Source organism: Amblyraja radiata, chromosome 11 (genome assembly GCF_010909765.2).
Source record: "Amblyraja radiata isolate CabotCenter1 chromosome 11, sAmbRad1.1.pri, whole genome shotgun sequence".
In the NCBI taxonomy this organism is placed as follows: Eukaryota; Metazoa; Chordata; class Chondrichthyes; order Rajiformes; family Rajidae; genus Amblyraja; species Amblyraja radiata.
Window position 1 is genome coordinate 59,671,320 of NC_045966.1, and position 25,616 is coordinate 59,696,935.

The 25,616-nt window shown below is 45.1% G+C and overlaps 1 protein-coding gene across 3 annotated transcripts in view; it reads right to left on the bottom strand.

Annotated features, from left to right (window-relative positions):
* ppp2r2b (protein phosphatase 2 regulatory subunit Bbeta) overlaps window positions 1-25,616 on the bottom strand; it is a 582,981-nt gene that overhangs the window by 275,219 nt on the left and 282,146 nt on the right. The window contains exon 2 of one of the 3 annotated variants that reach the window (XM_033029993.1): window positions 13,982-14,139. The exons of the other annotated variants lie outside the window; for them this stretch is intronic. Coding sequence (XP_032885884.1) covers window positions 13,982-14,006 — 25 coding nt within the window. The 5' untranslated portion in view covers window positions 14,007-14,139. The remainder of the gene's footprint in view (window positions 1-13,981; window positions 14,140-25,616) is intronic. 3 annotated transcript variants of the gene reach the window in all.

The window sequence follows — 25,616 nt, forward strand, 5'->3', positions numbered from 1 at the left end:
CGCAGTTTTGGGGACAGAGCCTTCTCCAGGGCAGCTCCCAGGCTCTGGAACTCCCTCCCCCAACTGATCCGCAATTCCGTGTCCCTCACCATCTTCCAGTCCCGCTTCAAGACCCATCTCTTCACCTCTGCCTATCCTTAGCCCCACGTACCCCTCCCTTTTCATCTGTGCATTAATTGCCTCATATTGTGTTTTGAATTGTATTCGGTCTTTACTTTGTGTACTAGTCATGTCTCTACTATTTATTTCATTCCCCTCACATGTTTTTCCTCTACCTGCTAAATTTTTGTAAGGTGTCCTTGACTCTTGAAAGGCGCCCATAAATAAAATGTATTATTATTATTATTAGTTCTAAGGTGAAACAACACAAAATGCCGAGTAAATCAACAGACTAATCAGTCTGAAGAAGGATCCCGACATCACCTTTCCATGTTCTCCAGAGATGCTGACTGACCTGCTGAGTTACTCCAGGATTTTGTGTCCTTTTGTGTATTAACTGGAAATAACGCTTGTTTCCCCGGGTCTCTCTACATTCTGGTCGCAGACCGGCAAACGAAGCCGACCGCAGACCGCGGACCGCGGACCGCAGACCGCAAAACGAAGCCGACCGCAGACCGCGGACCGCAAAACGAAGCAGACGCTCCGGTATCCTCTCGAGGTTCAAGAGGCGCCCATTCCGACCTCCTCTCCCAGCCCTCCTGCTGGCAAATGTTAGATCTCTCCGGTACAAGATGGACGAACTCCAGCTTCTGATTCAGACCAACAGGAACTACAGCAACTGCTCTGCCATCTGCCTGACTGAATCCTGGTTGGATCAGTCAGTGCCCGACCAAGCAGTAACGCTGCCGGGATATACACTTCACCGAGCCGACAGGTCAGCTGAACTATCTTTCAAGTCAAAAGGTGGTGGAATATGCATTATGATAAACCAACGCTGGTGCACAAACTCCACCTCACTCAGCCAGGTATGTTCCCCACTCTTGGAGCACCTTACTATCACATGCAGACCCACCTACCTCCCCAGAGAATTTGCATCGGTCATTGTAATCGGTGTTTATATTCCACCTGAGGCTAATGCTAACGCCGCCATGAGCGAACTAGCCTGTCATATATCCAACACAGAAAATTCATACCCAGATGCAGCAATAATTGTGTTAGGCGACTTCAACCATACCAACCTGTCCACTGAGCTTCCAAACTACCACCAGCACGTGACCTGCCCCAGCAGAGGGAGCAACACGCTCGACCACTGCTATACTCCGTTTAAGGAGGCTTACCGTGCCTTTGTAGGAGCTCCATTGGGCAAGTCAGACCACGCGATGCTGCTGCTTATCCCAAAGTATAGGCAAAAAATAAAATCCTCAAAAACTTCGCCCAAATCTGTTAGGTCGTGGTCTACAGACGCCATCGAAAAGCTGCAAGGCTGCTTCGCATGCACTGATTGGGAAGTTTTCCGCGCAGCTGGAGACCTCCACGACTACATGGACACAGTAACGTCATATGTCCAATTCTGCGAGCAACTCTGTATCCCTTCAAAAACTGTTAAACAATATAACAATAAGCCCTGGTTCACAAAAGAAATTCAACAATTAAGAACTGATAAAAATGCTGCATATAAATCTGGAAACAAGCAGGACTACATGGCTGCAAAATATAAACTAAGGTCCACAATAAGGAAAGCCAAACACAATTATGCCACCAAATTAGAACAAGAAATATCAACAAACAACACTAGAACTGTCTGGAAAAAACTCCAGGAAATGACCAACTACAAAAAGACATCCACCCCCATCCCAGATAATGATCATCAACTCCCAGATAGATTGAACACTTTCTATGGCAGGTTTGAATAGTCTCCAGTCCCTCCACCATTGTCCCCCTCTCCTCTTCCTCCACCTCCATTCCACATCCAGGAGGCCGAGGTGAGGACTACCTTCAGGAGACAGAAGAAAAATAAATCTGCAGGCCCAGACAACATCAGCCGAGCAGTGCTTCATCACTGTGCAGCAGAACTGGCCCCTGTATTCACCGGCATCTTCAACTCATCCCTCTGCCAATGTACAGTGCCCCAGTGCTTCAAACAATCTACCATCATCCCTGTGCCCAAGTCCAACACATCATCCTGCCTCAATGACTATAGACCGATTGCCCTTACATCTGTGGCCATGAAGTCATTCGAGCGCATTATTCTTGCTCACCTCAAAACCAGCACTTCTTCCAATTTGGACCCACACCAATTCGCATACAGAGCCAATAGGTCAGTGGAAGACACAGTCAATCTGGCCATTCATCACTCTCTGCAACACCTGGAAACCGCCAACACGTACGCCCGCATCCTTTTCATGGACTTCAGTTCGGCATTTAACTCCATCAATCCGGTTAAACTCTTCCATAAATTAACGGACATGAACATCGACCCCTGCATCTGTCACTGGATCTACAGCTTCCTTTGGAACAGACAACAGAGGGTGAAGATACATAACACAATATCTCTCCCCCTGCACCACAGCACAGGAGCCCCTCAGGGCTGCGTCTTGTCCCCCTGGTTATTCTCACTCTACACAAACCAATTCACATCCCAGCATAGTTCAGTTAAAATTTATAAATACGCAGATGACACAACCATCATAGGTCTCATCTCGAACAATAATGAAACAGAATACCGCACTCAAACACACAAAGCAGTCACTTGGTGCACAGATAATAACCTCTCACTCAACACATCAAAAACACACAAACTCATCATTGATTTCAGACGTAAGGCACAACCCAAGACCCCCCTACTCATCTCAGGCGAACCCATATCCACCACTGACTCATACAAATTTCTAGGCACTCACATAAGCAATAACCTCAAATGGAAAATCAATTCAAATCACATCTACAAAAAAGCCAACCAGAGACTCTTCTTCCTCCGCCAGCTCAAGATGTTTAGAGTAAGGAAACACCTCCTAATCAAATTCTACACAGCCATCATCCAAAGCATGCTCACTTCATCAATTACAGTCTGGTTCAGCAGTTTAGACACTCACTCCCGTAATAAATTACAACGCATAGTTAACAAAGCATCCAAAATCATCAGCACTCCCCTTCCATCAATAGAATCACTCCATCACAAACGGTCTGTGTCAAGGGTGAAGAAAATCATCTCTGATCCCTCCCACCCAGCACACCACATCTTCCACCTGCTGCCATCAGGAAGGCGCTACAGCTCACTGTCCGCCAAGACATCTCGATTTAAAAACAGTTTTTACCCACACGCAATCCGAATTCTGAACACACTATGATAACAGCACATATCCTCCCCATGCATGTACTGTATATTGTATGATGTTGTGTTTTATGTTATGTTTGACAGGAATCAGCCTACCTTGTAACATCCTGTACTGAACCTGAATTCCACCAGCTTGACTATGTGGTCATTAAATAATCTAATCTAATCTAATCTAATCTAACTGGCATCTGTGGTTCTTTATTTCAACCACATACAATGATAATACCTCACTCGGTTATAGTGGACAATCTGCAATAACGGGCACCAGTCTCCCGTGGTCATTTACAACAAGAGTTTACTGTATATTCAAGAAGGAGTTAGGTGGATAACTAATGACTAAAAAAGTAATGGGATACAAGGGGAAGTTGGAATTGGGCACTAAATTTGAATGATCAGTCATGATCACATTAAATGCCTTCTGTGGTAGAGAATTCCACAGGCACATTTCTGCATAATGCTAAATGCCTTTGGCTCAAGGGGCCAAATAATTTACTCCTATTCCTAATCATGATGGTGCTATGCTTCCATTCAGTCTGAGTTCATCCACAATAGTGACCACTTCTACATCCACTCCTCTGGCAATCCAAGATAATAAACAACAAGGACACATTTCTCACATATCCAGCATCTACAAATTAGCTGAACGTATACAGAATCAGATGGAGGCTATTCAAATGGTCATGCCCATGACGGCTCTTTGAAAGAGCTTTCTAATCAGATTCCCTCTTTTTGTTTTCCCCCCAGAGATTTGTAATCCAAACCCCTTTCGAGTTACTGGTGAATCTGCTTCTAACACCTTTTAGGCAACAAATTATAGAAAGTGTAGAAAGGAACTGCAGATGCTGGCATATACTGAACCATGTGAACATCTAGAGGCTAACCATAAGACACACACCCAGGTCTGATCACCCTGTGATGGACCTGCCTCGACTGAGGGCGTCTTGTGATAAAATGCCGAAACACCTAGTGACGTTGAGGTACACAATTTTAGATGTGTCTGATTGGTAGCAAAATCACCTAGTGGTCATCCCCAAGAATACCAAATGTCAATTGTAGTGAAAAACCTTAGGGATTGTAACATCCAGTCCTACTAATCAATCTATACAAAGTGCTGGACTAATGCAGCGGGTCTGGCAACATCCCAGGAGAAAAAGGATGGGTGATGTTTTGGGTCGTGACCCTTCTTAATACTCCAGGACTCCTGACGGAGAGAGGAAAACTTCTTCCAAGTAGTCATACCTTGAGGAGATTTCAAAGTAGGCATACCTTGAGGAGATTAGAGTCTGAAGAAGGTTCCTGACCCAAAATGTCACCCATCCTTATTCTCCAGAGATGCTGCCTAACCTGCTGAGTTACACCAGCACATTGTGATTAAATTCTCCTCAACCCCACACTTATTATTTCTCTAGATTTGTACATTAAGAGAGACAGGTTGAAAGATATTTTAAGGAAGCAACAAAAAGTCAATTTAAAGGGCTCTACTGTTAGATATCTAGTATGTTAATCATGGTCTGAAGAGGCCACACTTTGTTTAATTTTCAAATCTGTAGTCAAACATGCCTTTCAGTTTAATGGAAACTACATTCATAGATACATAGACAATAGGTGCAGGAATAGACCATTCGGCCCTTCGAGCCAGCACCGTCATTCAATGTGATCATGGCTGATCATCCACAATCAGTACCCCGTTCCTGCCTTCTCCCCATACCCCTTGATTCTGCTAGCCCTAAGGGTTCTATCTAACTCTCTTTTGAATGCATCCAGTGAATTGGCCACACCCTATCTCCAAGCTACTGTTTGGGGGCCTGTAGATAACTCCCATTGTGATCTTTTTACTCTGAAGGGCCTGTCCCACCAGCATGCGATTGCATGCGTCTAGCGCGACCAAATGTGGTCGCTTGAGGCGTACGGCCTCAGGGGGCCGGTCCCACTTCGATTGGCGGAGGCGTATGGAATTGTGCGGGGCTGGTCCCGACATTGGGCGGGGCTCCAAAAATCTTGCACCGTCCGAAAATCCCGCGCGCCAACGGCCTGTCGGCCCGCAGGCGCATTGAGGGCGTACGCAGCTTCTTTTAAAGGCGTACGCCCAGCGAGTGGCGTTGCGCGATGATGTCACCGCCCGGCGTGCCGTTGCGTGATGACTACACCACCCGACGCCGTGCGACGTCCAAATTCAGTCGGCCCACCTGCTGCCCAGCTGATTGGTGAGTATGATGTCTGGACCAGCCCCGCACAACTCCAGACGCCTCCGCGGTTCGAAGTGGGACCGGCCCTGCGAGGCCGTGCGCCTCAAGCGACCCCGTTTGGTCGCGCTAGACGCATGCAATCGCATGCTGGTGGGACAGGCACTTTACAATTTCTCACTTCTATCACAACGACTTCTGACACCCCTCGCAAGGGATTGAATTCCATTCCTTACCAACAGCGCCAACCCACCCGCCTGTCTTTTTGATAAGACGTAAATCCCTGAATATTCAGTTCCCAGCTCTGATCCTTTTGCAGCCATGTCTCTGTAATTCCCACAACATCATACTCACTAATTTCTAACTGAGCCTAAAGCTCGGCCACTTTATTTCTTATAATTTACGCATTCATATATAACAATTTTAATTTGGAATTCACCTCCCCTCTCACACCGGTTCCTCTTTCACCTGACCTTACTCTCTTGTCCCTTCTTGACCTTTCCGTCCCATTAATTCGGGTGTCTATCGTAACTTTTCCTGTACTCTCTTCCCCTTTAACTCCATCCTTACACTCCCAATTCGTTAAGCCATCCTACCCGCTATTCCAAACACCTATCAGTTTTTCATTTCCTCTCATATTAAAGTTGGTATCTTCTCCAATCCAATCTCTTCAAAAGTTAAAACTGAAATTTATTTAGCATTTTACTGTATACCAACGTTAGCAATCACTTTTGTAGGATTTATAGCTGGTTTAAACCGAAGATAGCCACAAAACTGGAGTAACTCAGTGGGTCAGACAGCATCTGTGGAGAAAAAGAATAGGTCATGTTTCGGTTCTCAGTCTGAAGAGGGGTCTCGACCTGTAACATCCCCTATTCCTTTTCTCCAGAGATGCTGGAGTTACCGCTGAGTTACCCAGCCGCTTGTGTCTATTTACTATAATAAGATTGCTCGGTTAGAGCTGTTCCGTAGTGAATTTAGATGGCATGATACATGTAAAATTAGAATAAAAGCAAATGAAATTGGAACAAGAAATATATCAGGCAGTCACACATAATGCAAAAAAACATTCCAGCTCATGGGCCACAATCACATTTTATAGATTAACTGAACTGCACAGTCTGCTTTAATGCAACGTGTATTTGGCTTTGACATAAAATTGAAGCTAAGTGCATGTCTGGAATTAGGAGACAACCATCCATCATATTATCATCACACTGGCTGGGGAAGATCTTGGTATTATTCAGTAAAGTGGGTGATAGTGAGTTGTTATCATGCTTTTACAACCCACCTGATTTTTAGTTCCATCAATTGTAATAGAAAGCAAATCAGGAGGGATGTACAGCTGGTTGTTGGCTGTCATCCAATACACACTGTCTAATAACGGCACGATCGGCTGCTACAATTCCCAAGAACTATTGGACCACTGAGGTGCCATCCACTGCCCCCTGTCTGTGCAAAGAGCTCCCGTCATGCATGGCTCTGGGGTATCTCGGATAGGCTGCCTCTAAACTGCTGCTTAATGCCATCTGAATGGAATCTGAGTTTGTTATAGCCTAGACCAGGCACACACAACTTTTGGATGAAAAGGTGCTTCCTCAGGTCCCCTCCAATTCTCTTCGATCTACCTTTAAATCTATATCCTCTTATCTACCTCTGATATGGTGATTAGTCAGTCTCTTACAGTATATCTTATCTATAGCCTTGATAATTTTATGTACTTCAGTCTTATTCTCTTTTCACCTCCTCTATCTTCTCCAATCTCCCCTCATAACCAAAACACCATCCCAGGCAACATATTGGTGAATCGCCTGAGCATCCTCTCCAGCAACATCGCATTGTTTCTATTGTGTAGGGACCAGAACTACACAGTCCTTCAGCAGAGGTCTGGCCAATGTTTCAGATTCAGATCCAGTTTTAGTTTATTGTTACGTGTACCGAGGTTCAGCAAAAAGCTTTAGTTGTGTGCTAACCAGACAGCGGAAAGTTAATACATGATTACAATCGAGCCATTCACAGTGTACAGCCACATGATAAGGGAATAATGTTTAGTGCAAGGTAAAGCAAGCAAAGTCTGATCAAGGATAGTCTGAGGGTCACCAATGATGTAGATAATAGTTCAGGGCCACTCTCTAGTTGTGGTGGGATGGTTCAGTTGCCTGATAACAGCTGGGAAGAAACTGTCCCTGAATCTGGAGGTGTGTTTTCACAATTCTTTTACAAAATTAGAGCATAACGTCTCTATTCTTGTATTCAGTGGTACACCTAATGAAGGCCAACATTCCAGATGCCTTCTCAACCATCTTATCTACCTGGGCTGCCATCTTCAAGGATCTCTGGACTTGAACATCATGATTGCTCTGTTCCTCAATACCTGCCAGGACCCTAACATTAATGGTTTATGTCATGGCCTCATTCGTGCTCCAGAATGGAGTGCCTCACTTGCTGCTCCACCTGTCACGTTCTTGTTAGTCTTAAGAAGAGGCTCCGTGCCCTTAATTATAGGCCTTGGACTCATTTGATTTCTTTTGTAGATACAAAACACTCCAAAATTTCCCATAACATATCCATTTTCAACCCTTGCAGATTTTTCATGGTCTGTTGATGCAAAGGATTTCTATGATTTGATAGCAATATTCTTGCTTTTCCATAATTCCAAAATTTGAAATTATCCATCTAGATTCAGTTGCTGAGTATATCCAGAAGGGAGATGGATAGATTTGTAGACGGCACAGAAATGAAGGGAAATGGAGTCAGTGCAGGACATGGTGGTAAACATGAGTCTGTCACCAAACTATTCAAGTGGTCAATTGGCCTACATCTGCTTCTATTCCTTTATGTTCTTATGTTCTTCTCAGTTTAATCATGATTGTAGTTGCCAGCATATTTCAATGGTTTGCCTGTTTTTCACATGCATTCTGTCTCTTCACCAGTCTTTTACTCCTGTGGTAGATCTCACACACAGACTTTTCTTCCTGCACCACTATCAGTGCCAGGGGCTGAGATCTTTGCTCTGAAATTACTTAAGGGCCTGTCCCACTTACGCGACCTTGGCTCGCAAATTACGCTTGAGGCTTACGGGCACCGTATAGCCGCGCGGGGCCGGTCCCACTTAGAAGCACGGAATTGTGCGGGACTGGTGCCGACATCGCGAGGGGCTCCGAAATTCTGTCAGTGGCCGAAATCTTCACGCGCCAACGGCCTGTCGGCATGCAGGCGCATTGCGGTTGTACGCAGTGCCTTGACGTCGTACGCAGCGTCTTTACCGCGTACGCCTAACGCGCGGCATTGGGCGATGACGTCACCGCCCGGCGGGGCGTTGCGTGATGGCGTTGCGTGATGACGTCACCGCCCGACGCCATGCGACGCCCAAATTCAGTCGGCCCGCCTCCTGCCCAGCTGATTGGTAAGCATGACGCAAATGACGTCACGCGTGAACTTAGCGCGTACTTAGCGCGAACTTCGCGTGAACTCCGCTTCCATTTGGTCGCGCCAAACACACGCAATCGCATGCAAGTGGGACAGGCCCTTTACTCAGTCATCCACTTCACTTCCTCTCTCTCCACCTCTAACACGTCCTTCAAACCCATCTGTGAACCACACCTTTGGTCACTTCTCAACACTTCTCTCCCCACCTCCCACCTATTTAAGCCCTGGCAATCTGTTAAAACCTGGTAATCTGTTAAAAATAATGGACAGATTATGAACATAGAACAATACAAAACAGCAACAGGCCTCTCGGCCCATAATATCATAGAAACATAGAAACATAGAAATTAGGTGCAGGAGTAGGCCATTCGGCCCTTCGAGCCTGCACCGCCATTCAATATGATCATGGCTGATCATCCAACTCAGTATCCCGTACCTGCCTTCTCTCCATACCCTCTGATCCCCTTAGCCACAAGGGCCACATCTATCTCCCTCTTAAATATAGCCAATGAACTGGCCTCGACTACCCTCTGTGGCAGGGAGTTCCAGAGATTCACCACTCTCTGTGTGAAAAAAGTTCTTCTCATCTTGGTTTTAAAGGATTTCCCCCTTATCCTTAAGCTGTGACCCCTTGTCCTGGACTTCCCCAACATCGGGAGCAATCTTCCTGCATCTAGCCTGTCCAACCCCTTAAGAATTTTGTAAGTTTCTATAAGATCCCCTCTCAATCTCCTAAATTCTAGAGAGTATAAACCAAGTCTATCCAGTCTTTCTTCATAAGACAGTCCTGACATCCCAGGAATCAGTCTGGTGAACCTTCTCTGCACTCCCTCTATGGCAATAATGTCCTTCCTCAGATTTGGAGACCAAAACTGTACGCAATACTCCAGGTGTGGTCTCACCAAGACCCTGTACAACTGCAGTAGAACCTCCCTGCTCCTATACTCAAATCCTTTTGCTATGAAAGCTAACATACCATTCGCTTTCTTCACTGCCTGCTGTACCTGCATGCCCACTTTCAATGACTGGTGTACCATGACACCCAGGTCTCGCTGCATCTCCCCTTTTCCTAGTCGGCCACCATTTAGATAATAGTCTGCTTTCCTGTTTTTGCCACCAAAATGGATAACCTCACATTTATCCACATTATACTGCATCTGCCAAACATTTGCCCACTCACCCAGCCTATCCAAGTCACCTTGCAGTCTCCTAGCATCCTCCTCACAACTAACACTGCCCCCCAGCTTAGTGTCATCCGCAAACTTGGAGATATTGCCTTCAATTCCCTCATCCAGATCATTAATATTCATCCAGATCATTAATATCCATGCTAAATGTGATGCCAAATTAATTTGATATCCTCTGCCTGCATATGATCCATTCCCTGCATATCCATGTGCGTATTTATAAGCCTCTTAAATATCACTGTCTTCTCTGCTTCCATCACCATCCCCAGCAACACTGTTTAGGAACCCACCTAGGGTGGCCAACTTTCTCACTCCCAAATAAGGGACAAAAGGTCAAAATACGGGACAAATTCCCGACGGCAATTCGTTGACCGACTCGGCCGTGGCTGGGTGAATGATGAGTTGGCCCGGGTGCGGGATTGCACACAAAGCCCAGGCAGCGGGCCTGCTGAGGAGTTTTGGCCCGCGTGACATAGTCCGACACCCCATCCAATTCATGAACCGATGATCGGCCATGAGAAGGAGGGGTGGTGGTGTCGGCGGTAAGCGAAGGTCAGCTGGCCGGGCTGCCGACCGACGGGGCCACGGGCGAGGCTCTGCTGCTGCACTCCATGGGCTGCACTACGTCAGGACGGGTGAGGCGGGGCCGGACGCGGCGCTCCGACCCGACAGTCATCTCGACCCGAGTAGTAGCAGTCAAATACGGGACAAGGGCGGTCCGTACGGGACAAACCAATTTAGCCCAAAATACGGGATGTCCCGGCTAATACGGGACAGTTGGCAACCCTAAACTCACCTTTCCCTGTGTAAAAAAAAAAAAACTTGCCCTGCACATCTCTTTTACATTTTTCCTCATTCCTCTTAAAGCTATGTCCTCTAATATTTGACATTTCCACTTTGGGAAGAAAGTTCTGACTGTCCACCCTACCTATGCTTCTCAAACATTATAAACTTCTTATCATAGTTCTTAGCCGCGCGCTAGAGAAAACATCCACATTTGTCCGACCTCTCCTTGCAGCCTCCACCCTCGAATCCGGGCAGCATCCTGGTAAACCTCTCTGCATCCTCCACATCCTACCGATGATGGATAGTAGTAGTACTTGCAAGAATTAATCCAGCAAGGAGTTAATAATCAATGATTTTTATGACTTCCAAGCATTGTTTACAGATAAATACTTAGTGATATTATCAAAGTGTGACAGATAAATTTTATATCACAATCTAGAATCTCGGGCGGCATGGTAGAGTTGCTGCCTTACAGCGCTTGCAGCACCTGAGACCCAGGTTCGAGTTATGTCTGTACGGAGTCTCCGAGATCTTTGGTTTCCTCCCAAACTCCAAAGACATACAGGTTTGTCGGTTAATTGTCTTGGTAGATATGTAAATTTTCCCTGGCGTGTGTAGGATAGTGTTAACGTGCGGGGATGACTGGTCCGTGGACTCGGTGGGCCGAAGGGCCTGTTTCTGCGCTGTATCTCTAAACTAAACTAAACATAACTAAAATATTTGTAAATGTCCAACCCTGTGATTACTATTGTTACAAATTGTAAGCTCGGTTTTGGCATCTGTTAAAATGCTTTTCCACTCAACAAATAAACACTATGTCCTTCACATAAATAGAACTAAATATTTGTAATCCTTTTTGTATTTGCAGTCTCAAAATAGTATTAATATTTCAACTTCACTGTGAATCCTCCTTCAACATGGGAAAATTAAGACCAGCCAAGGGAAAAAGCTGACGAGTTAGCAAAATATGCGGTATAAAGCTTCTTCTGCAAAATGCTCAAATAGGATTTGGTTCTCAAATAATTATAACAGGATGAAAACCTGCTTTTAAAATAAACGATAAGCCCATAATTTTAATACCTTTCAGTTTTATCTACAACCTGAACTCCTCGAGCTTTTTAGACGGCCTGCAATGTCATATCATGATAGATACGGATGACAGAAGCTATTTGGTTCATTCATCCAAAACAGATATCCAACCCCCATCACCACATCCAGTCTCTCAATCGATACTATGATCTGCTTTCACTACCTAAGCCCAGAGGTCTAAACTTATTGATCATTTGCTTTGTGAAAAAAATGTCTTGACATCAGTCCTAAATTCACCCTTCACCAATTTCAAAGCATTCCTGTAATTCCCTCCTGCAGCCTTTAAATCTTTGCCTAAGGTTGCAGTCGTTCACCTGTTCTCTTACCCCCTTTGTTTCAGTTTGTGTTAGATTCAATCCATCTGAGAAACTAAGCTGCCTTAAAGACACTTTGCAAATGCAAGGTTATGTTATTGTTATGTGCTTTTCAAAGGCCACATTTCAAAATGTTGCATGACTGATAATTGGGATCCATAGCTCATCAAATGTATGAAGAATCCCAATTTTGAATCCCATTTTCCAGTCAAAATCCCAATCCCAAATCCCATTTTTCAACAAAGTATCTCTCAGTTTAGTTCTTGGGATCGTAATCACTGATTATTTCCACTTGGAGACTAGATTCTTTCCCAAGAAAGAAAATCAGAATAGTAGAGATAAAGTGTGCTTCTTCCAGTGCTACTTAACAGGGTTATTACGTAAAAGCCAGATAAGCTGCTTCCCTGGAGCATTGTTGGTTAGAATAATACTGAATCATAGCCTGGTCAGACACGACCCATAGACGAGCAAATCTGCTGAAGGTCATGTAATAGAGAGGGAAAGCTGCCAACGGACCACACCTTTAGTTCAGCGACACTAATATGAGGCAGCGGGGTAAACTGGAAGACACTCGGAGATCAAACCCAGTTCCTGCTTCCTTGATCATTGTTACTTCTTTGTACTAATGGGGGACTGTGCATAGGTATGGCGCTACTTTACTGAGAAAAGAAAGTATGCAAGAAAATAAATTTCACTGACTTTTTTGTGTAGCTTTCATTTCTTTGTTCTATATCCCTCTATATTGCCAGCTGTATTTCTCATTTCCCTGTCCCCTGACTCTCAGTCTGAAGAAGAGTCTCGCCCCGAAATGTCACCCATTCCTTCTTTCCAGAGATGCGGCCTGTCCCACCGAGTTACTCCAGCATTTAGTGTCTATTTCCAGTTCCACGTCTCCTCCAATTAGCAAAATAACATTGGCACAGGAAAATGCAAACTTAATGAATAATGAGGTTTGATTTCAAGATTAGTCCAAGTCCTGCTCATGATACAGGAAACAAGAACTGCCCAAAATGTGGAGTTGCGGCATAAGTAACCCATTTATCTTTAATCCTTAACTGAGTAAAACTAGGAAATGCAAAATAAATTTGCTGCTAATCTTCACAACTTCCACTTCAATAACATAGAAACATAGAAAATAGATGCAGGAGTAGGCCATTCGGCCCTTCGAGCCTGCACCGCCATTCAATATGATCATGGCTGATCATCCAACTCGGTATCCTGTACTTGCCTTCTCTCCATACCCCCTGATCCCTTTAGCCACAAGGGCCACATCTAACTCCCTCTTAAATATAGCCAATGAACTGGCCTCAACTACCTTCTGTGGCAGAGAGTTCCAGAGATTCACCACTCTCTGTGTGAAAAATGTTTTTCTCATCTCGGTCCTAAAGGATTTCCCCTTTATCCTTAAACTGTGACCCCTTGTCCTGGACTTCCCCAACATCGGGAACAATCTTCCTGCATCTAGCCTGTCCAATCCCTTAAGAATTTTGTAACGTATAACAATACAAGACCAATGATTTATGCATGTACTACTTATACAGATATTGTCACAACGTAACAACCTGAAATATTCATACTTAACTACTCACATACTAAACCTCTATGAAAATTAGGGGATTATTGTCAGATGTGCCCCATAATATTCACTTATTGAAATACTAAGGCTACTCCATTGGCTTGGTGGATATGTGCATCACATGGCTTGGCATTAAACCTTACCAGGTAAGCCCCAGATTGATTCCATGGTCCATGTTGGGTGAAGCAAACAATCATGAACATAGCAGGAGTCTAAAAATTGCCTTAATGTCCTTGGGGGCCAGGGTTAAGAGGTAAACACAGTCAGGGTTCATCTCCTGGTCACCATGTAGCGATAACTGCTGGAAAATGAATATATATCACGGTCAGTTCATGCTGAAAATTATTGACAGGTAGGCAGCAGCTTTGAAAATGGCAAGAGGGTAAAATATTTCAGGCTGATGACTATGTCCTGCATTAGATCTGGGACCAGTTTGGGATAAAATATGTTTTAAGCTATACAGTAAGGGGGGAGACAACCAAAGGGGAGGTTGGTGAAAGGACTCAAAGTGGAAGAGTAGTGATGTGAGATGAAAACATGGCAATGAAAAACACTATGAAACAAAGAGCCAAAAGATCGATCATGTAAAGGAATTTTTATGAAGTATATTTATCTGAAATTAATAGGTGTGAACGCTGAAGAACAAAATACTGGGTATCTAAAATTGAGTCCAATTAACAATAATCGGCCAAAATGGAACATGGGAGATTTTTTCACGAATGGACATTAGACTCCACTGGAAAAGTGTAGCTGTGCACGGGTGAGGAATTAAAATGACAGCCGATCAGAAACTTAGGATCGTATGTTCTTACTTCTGGGGACAGACACAAAAAGCTGGAGTAACTCCAGATGATGGTCAGGAAGCATCTCTGGTGAAAAGGATAGATGACGTTTGGGTCGAGACCCTTCTTCTTCTGGAGGGTCTCGAGCCGAAACATCCCCGATTCCATTTTCCAGAGATACTGCCGGACCCGCTGAGTTACTCCAGCTTTTTTCTGTCTATCTTCAGTTTAAACCAGCATCAGCAGTTCCTTCCTTCACATTTCTAGATGTCGGTCTGAATCGCACGCTTCCATAACCTGCATTTCCAGAATATTTTATCTTTATCCACTTGTTCACTTCACACTTCATTGGTAATTTCAGATACATATCCTGCATTCCCTAGAGTGATCCCTTGTTTTGTTGTATCATGTTACCACTCTCCTTCACCCAGTGCAACCCCCCCTTTATTATTCAGTCTTTCCTGCTGTCCATCTGAAACCAGACTTATCCTTTTGTTCTCTCCATCCCCTGCTCAGCTTTCACTGCATCTTAGAACATGTTCAACCTGTAACTTTCCCCAGATCTAAAGACGAGTCGTAAACCTGAAATGTTAAATTTGTTTCCATCTCCATTGACGCAGCCTGATCTGTTAAGTATTTTGAGCATTTCCTGACTTTATTTTAGATTTTCAGCAAATGGAGTTCAGAATCATAGAGCCGTTTGGCTTATACAATACAATATTTATTACATGTAATTTGAACCTCAGTGAGGCTCAAACGAAACTATGTTTCCACAGCCATACAAACAAAGACAATTCCTACAAGAAATACAAACAATTCAATTTACACAAACATTCATCACAGTGAATCTCCTCCTCACTGTGATGGAAGGCAAAGCCTGTTCTCTCCCCTGCACCATTTCTCTCCCGATGTCAGAGCCCCAGGCGGGCGATGGTAAGTCCCACGGCCATTTAAGGCCGCGCGGGGCGATGTACGGCCCTGCTCCAGGCCCAAAAGTCACAAGTTGGAGCCCCCGGCGGGCGCTGGAATGTCCCGCGGCCATTAAAGCGATGTACGGCCCCGCTCCGGGTCGTTCCAACCCCGTGACACGGGCGGGAGAAGTTGTGTTGCGGGAGCTCCGAAAAGCGGTTTCCACCCGGACCCGCGAGCGCCCAATGTCCCAGTCCACCGGACCTGCGGCTGCAGCTGGAGCTTCTGAGCTCCGGAGTCGGGCCGCAGTGGCGAGCCACCACCGCTCCACATGCTCCGAGATTGACCAGCGATGGTATGTCCGCAGGCTTCGTGACTGGAGCCGCCAGGTCGTTCCGGCTGGAGGCTGCTCCACGGTGCTAGGCCTCAACGACAACGGAGACCCGACAGGAAAAAGGTCGGGTAGGGAAGAGATTTTTTTAAGTTCCCCCCCCCGCCCCCCACATATACACAGTCAAAAACAGTATTAAAAAACACGAACAACTACATTTTAACTAGACAAAAAAAAAAAAAAATACATACAGGCTGTAGGGGTCGCTGCAACAGTGAGTCGCGCAAATTATCAAATCTGTGCTGATAATCAGTCACTACAATTTGCCATGCTGGCCTTCATCAGTCGGTCATTACCAATAAGAGTTGGGACATTATGTTGCAGTTTTTCAATACATTGATGAGACACAGGACACTGCAGATGCTGGAATATCGAGCAAAACTCAGCAGGTCAGGCAGCATCTGTGGATGGAATGGCCAAACAACCTCTCGGGCCGGCACCTGTATTAGGTCGGGCCCCTCCTGACAAATGATGATTGGGGTCAGTACCCAAGGTGAATCTGAAGAAGGGTCCTGACATAAAATGCCGCTGTCCATTCCCTCGAGCAACATTGGTGAGGATTCACCTGGAATTATGTGTACAGATTTGATTTTACTTCGGAGTCACGTGAGTGACTACGTGAAGAACCCCGCCAGGACGCATGCGTGTCATATCGCTACACGCATTGCAACGAGTCACAGCAGGGGGAACGCGCAAAATTTGAAAGCCGGGAACAGCAGGTAAGAAGACTCTGCGTTCCTTCCACTTACCTTTTAGGTGGAGACATGGACCGGATCCACGAAGGCTGCGGGAAAGCTGGCGGGGGAGAACCGCGGAGTTGCGGGCAGCCGGCAGCAGCAGCCAAAGGCACGCTAATCTCCCGTAATGGGAACAGCTGTGCCCGACTTCGCACCCGCGCCGGCCCCGGCCGGTCGGGAGAGGTAAGCAACTCACAGAGTCATTGACTCCGAGGAGTCCGACTCTGAATAGCCGCGAGCGACCAGTGCCCGTGGGCATGGGGGTTGGTTTGAGCGGCTTTAGGAGCAGCCGCGAGTGGCCGGTGCCCGTGCGCACGGGAGCCGGTTTGAGCGGCTGGGAGCGGGGAACAAAGCAGCCGCGAGCGACCAATGCCCGTGTGCATGGGGGTCGGTTGGAGCGGCTGCAGGATGGGTCAACAGCAGCCGGGAGTGCTATGCCCGAGAGCATAAGAGCCAGTTGGAACGGCTGCTGGAGGAAATACCCCAAAATGGCAGGAGATGGAGGCTAGCCACAGTGGGCAGTTAGTAAGCCCCACAGCAGTACCTCTTGTAGGGCTGCACATTGTTTCTCCCTCATCAGAGGGGAACACCAAGGGTCAATCCTGGGCTGACTGCAGGAGCTGGAGCAGGAGAGGCTTCAGGAGCAGCCGCGACGGCCAGTGCCCGTGAGCATTGGAGCCGGGTGGAGTGGCTGCAGGAACTGGAGCAGGAGCGGCCTCAGGAGTAGCGGCTTCAGGAGCAGCCGCGACGGCCAGTGACCATGTGCATTGGAGCCGGTTGGGTGCCCGAGAGCATCGGAGCCAGCTGGAGCGGCTGTTGGAGCAGGTAAGTGGCAGACTCCGGGAGATGGAGACTAGTCACAGGGGGCAGCTAGTAAGTCCTACAGCAGTACCTCTTGTAGGGCTGCACAGTGTTCTCCCTCATCAGAGGGGAGTATAGGGGGTCCATTCTGGGCTGAACCTGAAGAGGGGTGCAGAACATACCCCTAGTGCACATGGGGTGCAGAAAACCTATTGGAAGACACTTACCATCAGGGAACTGCAAAACACTGAATGTTCCCCATATCAACCAGTGTATTTGAAAACATGGCAGGGCAGGGACTTGAAACGAAAAAAAATTCCAAAAGTCCTAACAGCGGGTATTACGGGTTTCGCCCGCACAATAAACAAAAAAGACATGACACTAGATCACCAGGATGCACTGGCCTTATTTTGCTAACTACCAATACGAGTAAACAGCATTAGGAAGAAGTACCATCCAACCGGCTTAGACCCTAATTTGCAGGCCTATGCAAACCTGGAACCTCCATACCACCAATATTAAAATTTGGAGGCAACTTATCTAAACAGGTAAAGACCTTGACATAGAGGGAAACCCTGGGGCTCATTAAAGCAACGTCTAAAAACTACTTCCTGGGGAATGCGCTAACCCTCAACACAGACCCAACTACAGATCCAGACACCGGCACCTCAACGTCCACGGAGGATGTCGAAAAAGTAACAAATCTACTAATAGTAACCATGGAGGAAGAAGTATAGGGTTATACCATAGAATTATTCAAAACATAATCCTCCAGTTCAGCATGTACCGAACTGAATGTTCATGCTTACAGGCAAAGCAATAATCAAAAGCACATACTGAACTACAGTGCCCAAATAAAAAAGGAGTAATGGAGGACATCCAACACGAATCACAGGAATTCGTGTCCAAAAATCTTTATCATAAAACAGATGGTGGTTGCCACGTCATCATAGATTTGACTAATTTGAATACTTTCGTACTTTATATTCATTACTAGATGGGAACCTTTGTTACTGCAAAGGTATTGATCCTAGGTTACTACATGGCAAGCATCGTATTAAAAAATGCTTACTATACAGTACCCATTAGAGGTAACCACTAATGTATTTAATACAATGGTTCATCTGCGGTTTCACTCTTAACTTAGCTCACATGTCAGTGACTTTGCCGTAAGAAAAGGTTACAGCCTTAATGGAGGCTTGCAGTAAACTAAACCATCCATCAGACTGGTAGTAGAATAATTGGCATTATAGTGGCTGTGTTCCAGCCACATAAAGCGGACCTTTACATTATCAAATTACTGAGCGCAAACATGCGTGCACTCAAAAATTATGAGGGTCATTCTGACAGACCTAAGAAGCTACCAACAGAGGCCACAATGGTACTAAAAATGGTACTAAAAATGGTAGAAACATAACATTAGGCATTGTTCCTATCCAAACATTAACAGCTACCCGTCTATGGAACTACATACTGATGGGCACTTGGATGGGATGCTACCAATTCCATCTCCAGCTGTGGGGGAGATGGAATGCACAGGAAGCATCATTACATACGCTGGGCATAAATACCTGGGAAAGTTGAGTGCATTCCATGGCTTTAAGTCATATTGTTCTGGGTTATATCACCAGTATGTTAGACTACTAATTGACTACACCACCATGGTAGCATATGTCAACCATATGGGTGGAAACATATCGACATCATGTGACTATCTGGCCAACACAATTTGGCAATAGTGTATCCAGAAAGATATTAGGATATCAGCTACCAACTTACTAGGTAAACTGAATTTAGTGGCAGACAACAGGTCACGCTAAGTCTATGAAAACACTGTATGGATGTTGGATAAAATATGTATTGCTGGAATTACAGCACGGTATGGAACACCAGATAACGACCTATTCACATCCATGCTCTCACCAGTTATCGAATTATGTTCTTGGGAACCAGAACCTGGGGCAGTGGCTACAGATGCATTTTCGCTGCATTGGGGGGTAATTTATGCATTCCCTCCTTCTGCCTCATCAGTCGGGTATTTAGGAATAAACAGTAGACTCCGCGTCTGGTATTTTGATAGTACCCGATTGGCCTACTCAACCATCGGTCCCGGTGATATCGACATGGTTTTAGAACCATGCATCACCATCCATCATAGACCTAATTTACTGGTTCTACCCGCAACAAGGGGAGTTACCCATGTCATAATTATATAAACCTATTAATTTATAGAGTTGAAAGCACCTCTACTACACCTGGGACTGACGGACCGAACAGTGGAATTGTTTCAGCGGGCCACAGACAGTCCACCAAAAAATCAGTACTTGGTGTCATCAAGAAATGGGAAGCACTGTCACAACAATAAACATCACCCACAGATCTATGAACATCCCGTCTGTTCTGCAATTCCTGGCAAGCCTCCATTACGATGAGAGGCTCAGTCATAGTGCCATCAACTGCGCCAGAAGTGCTCTGTCAACATACCTGGCGCAAGGAACAGAGCGGCATTCTGTTGGGACACACCCTGGTAACCAAACTCATGAGGGGTATTTTATATTAATCCCCCAAGAACCAGGTACTCCCAAATATGGAATGTGAGCATTGTACTGACCATGTTAAGAAACTGGTCTCCAGCTACAGCTCTGTCCCTACAGAAACTGACTATGAAAACAGTCATGCTGATGGCCTTGATCACGGCACAAAGGGTCCAGTCACTACAAAAACAAAGGTTGGACAACATGATTATTTCATCTGGAAATTTAACTTTTCACATCAATGAAATAGTCAAACAGAACAGACAGGGGTCAGCAGGCCTAAAAACAGAATTCAGGGCCTACCCGACAGATGGTCGTCTCTGTATTGTAACACTTACTATAATATATGGAGTATACTAAGATCATCAGAGGGAAAGAAATGTCACTTTAATCAGCCACAAACAGCCACTCAAAACAGTGACAGTCCAGACCATCTCTAGATGGCTAAAACAGGTCCTAATAAAGGCTGGAGTAGACACTAGCATTTTTAAATCTCACTCCACCAGGGCTGCAGCTACATCGGCAGCTATGAAGTTGGACGTTCCTATGGACCAAATCCTCAAGACAGCAGGATGGTCAACGATGGAAACTTTCCAACGACTTTATAACAATCCAGTCATTGAACCTGGAACATTTGCAGAAACAAATTTAAGTTCTGTAATATAATTTACCCCATAAATAGGGGCAATAATTGGTATTAATATTTTTACCGTTGGGTTTCAATATCGTATTGATGTCTAATGATGTTAACTCTATTCTCCCCAAAATCAAGGCAGATGTGATGCATGGACTCGTTCCACGGCATGAAATCACAGAGCTTTAAAATCTTCACGTAGTCACTCACGTGACTCCGAAGTAAAATAGTAAGATTAAACGAGAACTTACCAGTTTGAAGTTTGATCTTTATTTTATGAGGAGTAACGTTGAGGGAATACGTGCCCTCCGCTCCCACCCTTGATCATATCCTAAACTGGTATCTCTTCTCTAATCTTACTATGTTTAGTCATTACAGTTATCTGTGATTTCACACCGCTGCTTTGAAGAATGACACGCATGCGTCCTGGCGGGGTTCTTCACGTATTCCCTCAACGTTACTCCTCATAAAATAACGATCAAACTTCAAACTGGTAAGTTCTCGTTTAATCTTACTATTTTACCTGCTATAGAAAATAACTCATTAAGCTGGAAAGAGTGCAAAGAAGATTTACGCGAATGTTTCTAGGACTAGAGGGCCTGAGTTAGGGTGAGATTGGACAGGCTACGATTTTATTCCTTGGATGTGCAGCAGACTGAGGATGGCCTTGCAGAGACCATGCAAAATCATGAGGATATTGATAAGATGAATGCACAGTCTTTTTCCCCCAAAGGAAGGGGATTCAAGAACAAGTGGGGATAGGTTAGGGTGATAAGGTAAAGATTTAAATGCGGTAGCGTGTACCTGGGACAAGCTGCCTGAGAAAGTAGCTGCTGCAGGCATAATGACAACATTTGTTATTGCCATTTGGTAGATGGATAGGAAAGGTTTCGAGGGATATACATGCCAAAGGTGGATAAGTGGGCTTCTTGATCAGCATGAACGAGTTGGGCTGAAGGGACTGTTCTGTGCCGTACGATTCAATGACTCTCCAATTTCAGCTATCATTCTCCTCCCACATGTCTCTCAGCTCCTCACAGAATCCCACCACTCACCATAAGCTATGGATCCCAATTATCAGTCATGCAACATTTTGAATGTGGCCTTTGAAAAGCACACAAAACAACATGACTTTGTATTTGCAAAGTGCCTTTAAGGCAGCTTAGTTTCTCAGATGGATTGAATCTAACACAAACTGAAACAAAGGGGATAAGAGAACAGGTGAACGACTGCAATCTTAGGCAAAGACTTAACCTTGCAAAACTTGAGATCACTGGAGTATGGCTTTGACTGAGTTGCAGCTATAAGAGAGGATATCCTAATGTGCGAGATAACTGGGGTATTTCAGGGACCTTTGGAGCGAACAGAAGGCAGCAACATAAATTAAGAAATGGCTACTTCATTCTTGATGAACAGTAAAAAAGTGCAGCCATGTGGCTTTACGCTAGTCATCTAGAGTAAAAAAAGGCCAGATGCTTTAATTTTTCTTAAACACTGTTGGCCTGGTGACTAGTTCCAGCATTTCCTGTTTCACTTGAGCAAATACAAGATGTGCTTTCACCTCATGATAGACCATAGATTCAGAATAATAGCAATAGATCCAGAGTGAAGCTGAATACTTTTGTTTCAATGCCACGATCTGATTCTTTAAACACCCAACTTACCATTAAGTTGTCTTCTGCTGCAGTTGAACCTCATTCAATGGTCAATGGTTCTTTATTATCACATGTACAGATGTACAGTGAAATTATTTTTGTGCGTACAGTTCAGTAAAGTATTGCCATACCTAAGCACAGTCCCCGATTAGTACAAAGTGCATTGAAACAGGCAGCTGAGACCGCATGCAAGACACTGCAGGCTTTGGCGCCATTTTCAAAGTCCAGTCCTGCCCGTGCGCTTGGTCGTCTGGAGTGGATCCCCATCCAGGCGAGTCCCAGGCTGCTGCAGGGCCTCCAACCGCCACCTCCATCCATATCGTTCAGCGACTGTCTTCCCTATCCTCGCCCGGCCACCTTTAGGCCTTGTGCCCGGGTGTGCCTCCCACAGCCGACCGTGAGGGCGTGGAAGATAAGACTCTCTTACTGGCCCTTGCTCTTGGATCTGCCATTGCCAGCTCCCTCCATCCTCACCTCCGGTTCTCTGGTCCTTGGCGGACGAGGAGGAGCTGGCTCGGCGCTTCGTCTACAGGCCACGGTCTTCCTGTACTTCTGCCCAGTGGTCTGAGTCATGGTTGAACTCAATGGCCTATTGATCTCAAGACTTACAAACATCAAAGTTTGGTAGGTTAATTGGCCAAGGCAAATTTCCTCCATAACGTAGACAACTTTCAGAACAAAAGTGAGCATATACTTGGAGAAGAATATCTTACCTTAATATATCATGAGGGGAGGGAACTCATTTTACAGCAATTTCACACAGGTCGGACAGTCTCAACAGAAGCATACATTGTCATGCTGCTGTTTGTAGAACTAATCTGTGGGCAAATTGGCTGCTGCTTTTCCTACACTATATTAATTCATTACTTTACAGGCTATGGGGTTTGCAGTCACAAAATGCATAAATAAAATTCACCATTTGTTTTATTCTATTATTTCATGGAATGTAGACACCAATGGCAAGGCTAATAATTAATGTCTGACACTAAGTGCGGAGTGAAATTAGTATTTTATGAGCGGTCGTTGGCCCTAATCTAAATAGAGTGACCTGGGAAATGATTTATTGAATCAGCCCAGCCCACAATATTCCAGGTGTAGTCTCACCAACATCTTGTACAGCTGAAACACTACGTCCCAGCTCTTCATCTGGCCTTTGCTTCCAAGAAAGTACACCTCTCTTGGACTCACAATACCTCTCTCTTGGACCCACAATACCCCTCTCTTGGATCCACAGTACCTCAACTCTGGTCAAGAAGGCTCACCAACGTCTCTTCTTCCTGAGGAGACTAAAGAAGGTCCATCTGTCTCCTCAGATTCTGGTGAACATCTACCGCTGCACCACCGAGAGCATCCTTACCAACTGTATCACAGTATGGTATGGCAACTGCTCTGTCTCCGACCGGAAAGCACTGCAGAGGGTGGTGAAAACTGCCCAACGCATCACCGGTTCCTCACTCCCCTCCATTGAGTCTGTCCAAAGAAAGCAATGTCTGCGAAGGGCGCGCAGCATCGTCAAGGACTGCTCTCACCCCAGCCACAGACTGTTTACCCTCCTCCCATCCGGGAGGCGCTACAGGTCTCCCCGTTGCCGGACCAGCAGGTCCAGGAACAGCTTCTTCCCTGCGGCTGTTACATTACTTAACTCTGCACCTTAATGATTGCCAGTCACCCCCCCCGCCCCCCCCGACACTCCTTCCCCCAGAAAAATTGCACCACTACTACTACTGTGTGTACGTATATATATTTATTGCTCATTATTCTATATTCGCTCTTCCGTGGAGATGCTAACTGCATTTTGTTGTCTCTGTTCTGTACACTGCACAATGACAATAAAGATTGAATCTGAATCTGAACTCCTCTACTTCCTCAGAAAGCTTACAAAGTTGTCCCCAACAACTCTGACCAACTTCTACAGATGCGCCATAGAAAGCATTTCATTGGGATGCATCACAGCTCAGCTTATACTGCATGCCCCATGTAATGAAGGCGAGTGTTCCTTATCACTCTTTCATTACTATGTCTACATATGCTGTCAATTTAAGGGAACGGTGTACCTGTACACAGAGATCACTCCATTCTGCAACATTCCCCAAGGCCCTGTCATTCACTGTGTATGCATTACTTTACGTTTGTCGGAGTTAAATTCCATCTGCCATTCCTTTTTTTTTACTTTCCCAATTTATTAAGATCTTATTGTAGCTCTTCACTGTTGAATGTTTTGTGTCATTCAAACGTAATAATTAGGCCAGTTACATTTTCATCAAAATCATTAATACAGTTGTCCCAGCACTGATCCATGTGGCACACCACTGGTCACAGGGCCTCCAGTCTGAAAAACAAACTCGCAGTCTGACGAATGGTCTAGACCTGAAACGTCACCCATTCCTTCTATCCAGAGATGCTGCCTGTCTCGCTGCGTTACTCCAGCATTTTGTGTCTATTCTCCATTGCCACCCTCTGACTCCTCCTACCAAGCTAATTTTGCATCCAACTGGCCAGCAAATTGATTAAACATGTGAATTAAATTTTTGGTTATTGAGCTAAAGACTTGCTAAAATCCAGGTAGACAATGTTTATTTCCCTAACCTCAACAATCCTCTTTGTCACCTCTTTAAGAAACTCAGTTAAATTTGTGAGACATAATTTCCTAGCCACAAAGTGATATTGCCTGTCCCTAATCTGTTCTTGCCACTCTAAATGTAGACGGATCCTGTCTCACAGAATCCCCTCTAGTAACTTTCCCACCACTGACACTGGGCTTGTTCACCTGTAATTCCCCGATTTGTCCTTGCAACCATCCTTACATGAAAGCACACCATCACCCACCTTCCAGTCTTCTGGTATCTCACCCACAGATACAGACAGTTCTGCCAGGGCTCCAGTAATTTCTTCCCTCGTTTTTCACAATATCCTAGGGCAGTGCTTCTTAAACTATTTCAGTGTCATTCACCCTTGAGTCTGTATCAAAAAATTTCATTTACCCTCGACTAAATTTTCTTGTTTTTTTGGTAATTTTCGTCTTATTCTCCCTTGTGTATAATTTTATATACAATTTATTTTGTCACACGAGCAAAAAACATCAATTAACTAATTTCTTAAGTGTTTATTTTATTCAACTTTTTGAACATCCTAAAAATATCTAAAGAAAACTAGGAGTGAAAACAAAAAGTTTAATTACCACTGGAGTTGGAATGAATTATCATTCGATTAGAATGATAAATACCCATTCCGACGTCTAAACACTGGGCTTCAGCCACATCCTACCCTTTCGGGCTTTGATTACTGCAGTTTTTTTCTTGGGAAAACTAGCTCAAAAAACCATGGAGTATGTGATT